This window comes from Poecilia formosa, unplaced genomic scaffold (assembly GCF_000485575.1).
Source record: "Poecilia formosa unplaced genomic scaffold, Poecilia_formosa-5.1.2 Scaffold448, whole genome shotgun sequence".
Lineage (NCBI taxonomy): Eukaryota > Metazoa > Chordata > Actinopteri > Cyprinodontiformes > Poeciliidae > Poecilia > Poecilia formosa.
Window position 1 is genome coordinate 355480 of NW_006800387.1, and position 10569 is coordinate 366048.

A 10569-nucleotide genomic window follows, 5' to 3' on the forward strand; every position below is an offset into this window, starting at 1 on the left:
ATGACTCTCATTTGTTCCCATTATTTAGCCAATAGCCATAATATTCACACAGACACACACAATCTGCGAGCTGTCATCACCGTGAATCATTTCCATTATGCTGGGAGAGTGTCTGTGTGTGTGTGTGTATGTGCGTGTGTGTGTGTGTGTGTGTGTGTGTGTGTGTGCGCGTGAGTGTGTGGTAATCACAAAGCTTCACAGGGGTTTCACAGTACTCCTGCAGTTTTTAAATAATGACAAAGAAATAAACATCCTCCAATAAAGGCATATTAGCAAAGGAGACTAAGAATATTATCATCATAACATATCATTATTAGCCTGATATCTACAGGGTGAATTCAGGCATGGTAATTGTAACAGATTATTTTAGAGGAGCAGAGGCGGTCCTAGCCTTTTTGGCGAACCACCTTTCTGGAGTCACCCCGTCCTCCCTCTTCCGCCCCGCTCCTCAAAGATGTCGACAGGCATTGAGGGGTTTGGGTTGGTTTTGTTGTGGGTCACACATCTGTGTCTGTGTCATCCAGACAACACAGGTCGGATTTTTTTCGAATGCGACCCAGGCCACTTGGGTGCACGATACATATGCGATTCAAATATGACCTAACGTCCAGGTGGCTTTCATCCGACCTGAACGTCACTGATACTCGACAAATGTCACTGTCACTACTCTGTATGCTGAAACGCACAAGCAGGAAGAAAAACAACAACCATGACCGATTATAATGAGGGTTACGTTGTTAAAGTGCTGGCTCCAGTAGAACAACTTCAAACGTGTAAGCTATGTTCCACTGTCAGCATCCATGTTTACTTCTGCAAAAGCTGAGCACTTCTTCTTTTTATGGCGGTTGGCAAAATACTTTTCTTTGAGTCTTGCTTTATTCTCAATGTCTTCTAACATCCATAACCAAAGAAAAGAACGGGGGACGACCGTTGGTCTTCTCTTCTCCTTCTCTTTCCCTACTTTCTGGTGTGATCATTTGTGTCCACAACAACCTCATTACATATAAATATATTACAATTTTGACTTTGAATGAAAACACTTTTATAATTATGATGATTTTACAAATAGATTGATTTAAATATCTCTGCGTTCACTCAGTGGGCCCATTGGGTGTATATTTTTGTCATCTGTATTTCTTACACAGATGATGTTATCTTTGCTGTGGATTAAAATTTCTGAACCTTCTGCTTATAATAATTCATGCTCTGATTATGAAGGGGTTTCCAATTTTGTCTTATCCAGAACCAGATTCATTAACTTAATTAATAAACTCTGTGAAAAAAATAAAAAGTTTGTTGTTGTTACAAGTTACAAGTTCGAAAGACGGTAATTGTCGCTTTGTTCCTAAGTGGCAAAGTTTACTGCCGGAAAATAAAAGTGTGTGTGGTAATTATAGTGTCAGTGAAATCAAAACAGCAGCAGGAGGGTGATGGACCTCTTACCTTTATCTCTGTTTCCCAGCCAGTGCTGACATACCTCACCACACAAGCACACAGGTGAGAAATCAAGTGTGAAGAATCTTTGATAGGTGTTGCTTAAGTTATTGGCAAACACACAAACCCTTCGTACATCACGCAATCACATCCTGACTCATACTATATGAAGAGTTGAGAGATGTATTTTTTTGGGGGCACAGGGGCAGGAGGAAGCTTCACTTTGTATCAAATTAAAAGCAGATGCAGACTCACACGGGCCACCAGCAGCAGCACAGGGCCACATACCAGGAGAGGCCAAACCGAAACTGTGGGACAGTTAGCAAAGAGGTTGTCATCAACCTAATGGTCAGTTGTTGTGATACTCTGTCTCTGGTCCATTTGCCTCTGTGGTCAGATTCAATTTCAACCGGTATGCCTGCACGCCGCTCTTCCATTAGCTGACAGATGTATCTCACTCCTTCAGGCTTTGGGGGTCCGGCCAAATTTTAAGGCCAATTGACTTTTAATATGAATCACGGTGGGACGCCACGGACTCATCCCATCACAGGAAATTAACACCCTGAAGCGCACACACTGTTGTAAGTAGTCACTTGTGATGTGCCACACAGACACACACATGCACTCACGCATCCACGCACACACACATACACACACATATATAGTACATCTTTCTGTTGTCACAGGCACTTGGCACTGACTTCCCTTCATTTTTCATTCATTTCAGCTCAACCTTTGACTCTTATGGTCAAACCTAATAATTAGCAGTATGTGCCAATCTCTAACCCAATTCACACCCTAGTCTGAAACCGAACCCCTAACTCAAATACTTCTTGTTATGAAGATACAGGCTTTTGGAGCTGCTGGTCCTCGCACTGTAGTATTTGTTGGGGAAATGATCATTACAGTGTATCAAACACAATGCCACACACCTGCGCACACACACACACACACACACACACGCGCACACACACACGCACACACACACACACACATGCTTATAGACAACACCACGGGATGCAGGATACCGACACCTGTAGTGCAGTCACTGGTTTCCTGTCTGATCTGATTCCAATACTGATTCAATACAAACACTTTGCTCAACAATTTTTATAAGTAGTGTGTTTAGCATTATAGCTTTATAGAAAATACAAGACAGATTACTTGTTTTAATCTATTTTAACTATGAATGATTTACATGCAAAAACATGTTTTGAAACGTTGCTTATCCAGTGACGCATCTGAAAATGCTTATGAACGTATTAAGCTGAAAAAATAAGGATACAGTTTAGGACACAGCATCAAATTAACTAAAACTGACTGATGAAAAAATCATTTTAAGTAATTTTAAGAAAGAAAAGACAAGAAAATAACCACACACAAAAAAAAATCAAGTGAGGCATGCTAACACCAAAACCTTCAATGTAACAAGAGTTAAATATGCGTAATGTTAGAGCCTGGAATAATCAAGTCCTCACCTTTCAGTCCTAGAGGCTGAAGTATCACATTTTCTCATCAAAGTGACTATTAGTCACAGTACGCAGCTGGGCAGCAGGGGTGAGGGCAGAGCTGCGCGACACCAAACGGCGTTATTGAACATGTCGGTCTTTCGTCATTAATCATTAAGAACAAATGAATCACTTTAGTCATGCTCTGGAGTCTGGGACAGCCGCCGCCTGCTCAATGGGATCATGTTCACCCTTACGCTCTAACATAACACTCACAACTTCCACGGGTGGGAAGTTCTTAGGACCTTGCAACGACATCTGTTTCTGATACATGCAAAGATCTCTTCTTTGGTCTCATTTTGCCAAAAAAAAAAAAAAGTTGTTCTAGAAAATCTTGTGGTTTGTTCAATTAAACGCAGCTACGTTGTGCTGATCCTGTTTATACTTCCAAACATCTCTAAACGAGCCAGTGCTGCGACCGCCATGTTTTTAATCTCCAGCAACACATTTTTTTTTTGTTTGTTTGTTTGTTTGTTTGTTTTCTCTCTCTCAGTGTATAATCTGATCTCTCTGCAGAGTGTTTTGGTGGCCTGGAACTCGGTAAACATGGAGCTTTCTTCTCTCTCATGCTTGATGGAGATGAGAACTTCTATACCAGACAGATTGACTGATGACCAATGAGCTGAAGTCGTTCTTGGTCTCCTGCGATCACAGCGTCACTCTGTGAAACACCATCTTCCACATCTCTCTCTCTCTCTCTCTCTCTTTCTCTCTCTCTCTCTTTCTCTCTATCTTTTTTTCTCTCTCTCTGAGCACACACACAGGATGGGGAGGGACTGATCCGAACACCATAAGTTGGGTCAGAGTGGCTTCTGTCAGGACATCACCGCCCACCAGACGGGTTCCAGTCGCATCCACTGAGAAGTGTAGCCCCTTGACCATCATGCAGCTGCAGAATCGACTCTCTGGGCAGCAGGCTGTCTCTTCCCGAACCCCAGGGCTCTGAAGTTACCTCCGTTCAGGTGGAAGAGCTCGAACTGCTATGACCTCTAAGGTCGAGTCGAAATGCTCTGAGGTGCCGGGGAAGAGGAGACTCAGTCCAGTGGGGCAGCTCCCACCGCCGGCCGCCTCCAGCAAGCCGCTGACGCCCTTCAGCATCGAGGACATCCTCAACAAGCCGTGTGCGAAGAGGAGCCGGCCGCTCCCGACGTCTCAGCGGGAGAGCAGCCCGTCCGAGCGGCCGCTGCTGGGCCTGAGCTCCCCGCTGTGCGCGCTGGAGGAGCTGGCCAGCAAAACCTTCCGGGGCCTGGAGGTCAGCGTCCTGCAGGCTGCAGAGGGTAATCCCTGCTCTGCTCTTTGTTTCTGCAACCGCCTTCAGTATTTCTGCCGACTGTTTTTTTTTTTTTTTTTTTTTTTCTGGGACAAGAATTTCTACAAGAATTTGGTCAGAATAATTCAACTTCTCAGGTGGAAAATAGTCTATGTATTTTATTATGTTCATTTTATTATGTTCAAACATATCAACAGTTTGCCTTAGTCATTTTTTAAAATGTATGTTAAATGTGTGTGTGATAGATAGTTGTGCACTTATTGACTGTTCATCTCTATTTGTTCAGATTTTTGTCCTGTAGAGTCTAAAAGGTTTTAATGCCAAGCGTTCTTGTAGAATAGACATTTATAGCAATATATACATATATAATAATTAAAATCCACAAAGAACAGAAACATATAGTGCAATCCAGCACAATAACATCCATCTCTGAAGCATTAGACATTCTAATTATATTAAATTATTACACAGGAATCCTCATGTTTTTATTATATTGTTACAATGTTATTTACAAAAACTAGAGACCTGTAACTCATCCTTTTACATTAACAACTTTTTATTACCATGTGGCATTTTTATCCTTCAATCTTAATCTAAGAATGAATCTTAGCATTTAATGAATCTGCAGCGTTTAACACACATTCATGTCGACAGCTGGAGGATGTAAGAAACAAAGAGGTTATGATGAAATTAAACCTAAAAGTCTCAATGTTTGCTTCGCAGATAAGCTTCAAATTAAAAACAGATGGATACACATGGTTGTATGAAATACAGATTGAGATACAGACTCAAAAAGCAATAAAATGTAAAGAAAATAGACAGTAATGAATGCATATTTATCAATGGTTTTGACAATATTTAATAGCTTTAAACCAGAACCGATACCATCTAAAGAGACATTTTTGCCTCAATCCAGTAAAACAGAACTAGTTCAGAACCACAGATGTTACATGATGCTTTGGAAAAAGTGAACTTATCATTTTTGATAAAGATTTACTGCAGAGAATTCATTACTGAAGAACCATTTTGTTTTCAGATTTTAAAATAAAATAAAACAAGGATGGATATATTATCTTCCATGGGACGTCAATATTTATGGAGAATATTTTAAATCGCATAGATTTGAATTTAATTTCACAATTTTCTGATATTACTGATACTTTTACTGTGGTTCTGTTGTGGAAAATCATTATAATCATTCCATGAAAAACAGAAAAAACTGCTGAAACCTTTATTCGTTGTTATTTCTATATTTAAAAACATTAGTAGGTTTTCTTTTTATCAATTTTATGTAAAGTGATCTGAGAATTTAAGATGATTCAATTTAAACCTAACCTAATAGATTCAAACATTTCAGCATACACATTTTAACTCTAATATATTTTTGCTAAACAAGACAGTCAATTTACAGTAAAAACAAATATAATAATAAAAAAACAGATTTCAACACAATAAAATGAATGTGACTCCTATTGTAATTTTTTGTATTTGAATATTTCTATTAATTTATTTTATTTTATTTTTTTGTATATAGATGTGGAATTGCATAAACAAATCTCATCCTGTAAATGTTCCAATTAAATAAAATTAGCTGGCTACTTTTTAGTCTAATTAATATTGTCAAAGCTTTTATTAGCGTGACTCCCAAAAGATCGAGTCACTTTCCTGGTTCCGTTCACTCTGTAATTATCTGGACCCGGTCTTTCTCTTCCTCTCAGGCCGGGACGGTCAGGGCCTTTTCGGACAGAGGAACGCCCCTAAAAAGCGCCGGAAGTCCCGGACGGCCTTCACCAACCATCAGATCTACGAGTTGGAGAAACGCTTCCTGTTCCAGAAGTATCTGAGCCCGGCGGACCGGGACCAGCTGGCCCAGCACCTGAACCTGACCAACGCGCAGGTCATCACCTGGTTCCAGAACAGGCGGGCCAAGCTCAAGCGGGACCTGGAGGAAATGAAGGCCGACGTGCAGTCCGCCAGAGCCGCTGGAGCTGTGGCCTTTGAGAAGCTCTCCAAGCTGGCGGAGCTGGAGAAGTGCGCGGCCGAAGGTCTGGGCCTGGTGGGGCGGTCCGGAGGACCGGAGCAGAGGTTCGGCAGGACTGAAGGAGACCTCAGCAGGCCGCATGCGTCTCCTACTCTTCCTTCTACCACGCTGCCGCGGGACAGAGACGGACCGATCAGCAGGTGCGGTTCGGAGGATGATGATGATGAGGAGGAGGAAGAGGAAGAGGAAGAGGAGGAGGAGATCGATGTGGGTGACTGAAGCATCCCACGTAGTGTGGAGTGACTGTATTGGTTTCTCTACTTTAACTCAATTACACTAATGAACGTGGTTGACTGAATATGAAGGTATTTTTTGGTGCTAACGTATTTTTGGCTTGGAACTGAGATGTTGGAAAGAAAAATCTTGTTAGGGCTATGTAATTGTAGATTTTATTTGTAGTACAAAGTACAAAACAACAATTACACCTCTTCAGATTCAAATTCTTAAGTACAAGATGCAAATTGTATTTTTTGACCCACGGTTACAAATAAAAAAAGGTCTTGGGTTGCTGTGTTGGCACAGGGGTTAAGGACAAGCCACCTAGGCCTCAGTCCTCCATGCAGCTGTTGCAGGTTTGATTGCCAACCTGGTGACCTTTGCCCTATGTCTTTCTCCTTCTGCCATTACCCACCTTCTGGTCGATTCACTGTCAAATAAAGGCCACTAGAGCCAATAAAACCCTTAAAAAAATAAAAAAATAAAAAAATCTTGCATCTATAAATTTGCCCAAATGGTGTAAAACAAATCCACATACCTGTGTCAGAAAAATATATTTGTTTCAATCACTCAGACACAAAACTACTGCTACACTGAACAGATTCCTCCATATGGGTCACAGATTCAGTTCTACAAGTCACAAATACAAATGTCCTGCTGTGATGTTTTTTGCTGCCCAGTAAATTATAAAACTCCTTCACTGAGCCTGTAAAATAGCTCAGAACCATAAAGAGTTTTGTATTTCACAGAATCAGTATGAATTTTAAAAACATGGCAAATCCATCCATAGACCAAATTAATAAAGATATCATTTTTAATACATTTAAGAAGATGAAACGATGTCATGTAGCCTATTGAAATGTCCATTTAGCAAAAAACATTTTGTGAACAGCTTCCAAAGAGCCTGCATAAGAAAGTAAGATTTCAAAAACACAATCTGGGTTAGAGAAGAGAGGGGGAAGAGATGGTCATCAGGACGGGATTCGAACCTGCATTGGCCGTGTCGAGGACTAAAGCCTCCTTATGTAGGTTGTGCTTCACCCCTGGCCCACCACAGCGCCCTGGTCAATACAGGACATGTCTCTGGCGAAGGTAGCATCATGACGTCAGACGTAGAATACTAATGTAGCATCGAACTTAATTGTTTCAAGTAAAGTCAAAGTAAAAAGTTCCTGTAAGTTAAAAAAAAACTTTTAAGTTAATTCAACACAAAAAGTCCGTTCTCATCATCACTAAGCCAAAAGAATGAAGTGAAATTACTGTAAATATTCCATAACATGAACAACAGCTCTATAAAGATGTAACAGTAGTTTTGTGTCTGTGAGTGATAAATATTGACAAGTTTGTTTTTTTCTGACACAAATATGCAGATTTGTTTTGCACTATTTGTTTTGGATCATTTGGGCAGTGTGACTTAAGTCACACTTTAAGTTCTTTGAGTCACTGAAGTTTGACAATTTGTGTATTTTGCTTAAGAATCCAAAGAGGTGTAAAACATCTACGATTACAGGAGTCCTTTACGATTTTTTCTCTGCCTCTTTAACTTTTCAGTTTTGAGCCACAAAACACTTTTGCCTCAAAAATACTTTCATAAACGAAGCCTTGTATTAAATCAGGCTGAACTGTGTACACTGATGCCGGATCCATGGAGCTCTGGGGTGTTTCTAGAAGGTGTGTGAGCCCCACCACCGAAGTGCCTTGAAGCGACGGGTGGCCTGAAAACATTTATTAATATTTTTCTTCAAAACTCCAGGGGGTTTTATAACACTCTAAAACAAACCAGATCTATTTTATTTTAACTGTCGTCCATTGGTCAGCCTACTTTTAATCGATTCATTAATATGCACAATCTGCAGCTATGTAATGCATGTCTTGGTAAGATGACACACACGTGTCCCCGCCGTGTCCCCCACCAGCTCCAGGCTAACACAGTCGGCCTGCAGTGATTTGGATTGGAGTCCATATGGTTCCAGCGTTGTCGTCTTCAGCTGTGAGCCACTTTGATGGATTAACTAAACCAATTAGACCCTGTTTGTGGACACACTCCCTGGGGCCATGAATATAAATGTGCCTCAGCGGGTCGCTGCTTTTTGTCTGGCTTAAAGCTTCCCAGTATCAGCTAGTACAAAACTTTCAACCGTTTGCTTCATTTTCCAAGGAACAGGCTGGTAGACTGCAGCCATGGGAACAATAAGCTGGTGAGTGAGTATGGTGTGCCAAAAATATCCAGTGTTGTGAGTTAAAAAATAAAATAAAATAAAATAAAATAAAATAAAATATTTCTAAAAAGCAATTAATATTCCATGCATTAAGTACAATAACTGGTAAAATCCACTGATTCAAATTTAAAACTGTTGTGGTTCGGTGTTTATTGAGCTATTTTGTGGTTGCTGTGCCACAGTGCACTATAAAATAATCTTAACTTTAAATGAAATCTCTCAAGTAGATCCTAGCATCTGATTGGTTATAACCACAGCAAGTCAACATCCCACAAATTGTGAACAGAGCATCAGTAGCCCTGACTTCTAACTTAGACTAATAAAGACTGAAAAATAGATCGATGTATTGATTCCTGCATCACACAAATATTTTTTTTTTCTACTAAACATATTTTTCTTGGAAATGTATTCTTTTTTTTGCATCCATGCAGAAACCTGCAGGCAGACAGAAACTGGTGTGTGAACTCTTGACAAAATTTCTCATTTACAGTCTTAGGTGTGGCTGTGCAAAATTGAGTTCTCGTCATAAGAAAGTAGTATTAAAATGAAAAATTGCTTTCTGAAATACAATACATAGACTTCAAGCACACACAGACACACAAACACACATTTTTTTTGCCCTTGACAAAGTGAATCATTTAAGGATTCAATCTTGTACTTATTATTTTTGACACTTTTGGACCTCCATATTCCACAACATGAAATCATTTCATTACTGTAAGAGAATCACCAAACCTATTCTCTCTGCTGCTTACACTGTGATATTGACAAATATGTCTCAAAATAAAGACAAATATGTTTCAAAATGTTGTTACATAGCAACAATAATGTATTGTGTTTTTACTGTGTGCCTTGCCACAATTGTGTCCCCTTACTACATACAATCAATGGAGATGACACGATTCATTCTTTTAGTCCTTCCTTTGACGTTTCGTCTGGCGGACGGTGAATTGTCTTCATCAGTCTGCCACAGCAGAAGGCTGCACAGCAAACGACCACAGGGAAACGTAGCTTTTCTCCATGTGACAAACACACACAGAGAAGAAATATGATTTCACTCAACTGGAAAATTGAAGTTTGATGCACACACCCCCACCCCGCTTGAACAACCAGACCTAACATGACCCCCCCACTCCCACCCACCCACCTCTCTTCATTTCCTCCTGCTGGACCCGCCTGCTGCCATGTGAGACCTTTCCAAAAGGACCAACACTCACAAAGTGTGAGGACCTGCTGTAATTAGGCCTGCTGGATTCAACTCAGGCTTCGCTGGTTTTCTGTTACCGATTCGGTTTCTTGTGAAAATTTCACTTGCGTCCATATTTTGTGTCTTTTAAAATGATTCACTTCTGCTCTAAGAATGTATAATGATCATAATTTTTTTTTAAACTCAAGCTGATGGAAGCTTGCCACCATGATTGAAAGCAGTGTGAAGTGCTTTGGGGTCCTATGGACAGACTCCTCTCCAACAAGGGACGCCCACTAGAGGGCCCCTCTAGTTTCTCGAGGGCCCTCCAGGAACTAGAGGAGCCCTTAAATTACAGTAAAACAGTAGCATGTAAGTCTCACTGTGATATCTGAAACCTCTTGAAATCCTGGTGTTCTTTGATGAACAAAATCAAAAGGGTGAGCATGCAAGCAGCAGAGTTTTATGTACTATATCTTTGACCCAAAATATCTGCTTCCTGTGCATTTTGGGGGGTTAGAGACCTTTTTTCTTGATTTGGGGGAGTGGGGGGATAACTACAAAACCATTTGTCCTGTCCCACGTTAGGGGGCGCTGTAGAGCAGTTTGGCCACGCCTACTTGAGATTCCACTTAAATCCAAAGACTTATAGCTGGTGGACAATTTTGGGTGAAGTTTGGTGAGTTTTTGAATAT

General features: G+C 40.6%; 1 protein-coding gene across 1 annotated transcript; it reads left to right on the top strand.

Annotated features, from left to right (window-relative positions):
* Positions 1–3730: 3730 nt before the first annotated feature.
* lbx1a (ladybird homeobox 1a) lies at positions 3731–6859 on the top strand. Its single transcript, XM_016663817.1, has 2 exons — positions 3731–4219; positions 5931–6859. Exons 1-2 carry the CDS (start codon positions 3925–3927, stop codon positions 6470–6472), a joined length of 837 nt encoding a protein of 278 aa, XP_016519303.1. The 5' UTR covers positions 3731–3924; the 3' UTR covers positions 6473–6859.
* The last annotated feature ends 3710 nt before the right edge of the window (positions 6860–10569 follow it).

Excerpts from the sequence above, each read along its gene's own strand:
- lbx1a (XM_016663817.1), top strand. The coding sequence starts at position 3,925 with ATGACCTCTAAGGTCGAGTCGAAATGCTCTGAGGTGCCGGGGAAGAGG. Across the intron at positions 4,220-5,930 it reads CGTCCTGCAGGCTGCAGAGG|GCCGGGACGGTCAGGGCCTT; the intron begins GTAATCCCTGCT and ends TCTTCCTCTCAG.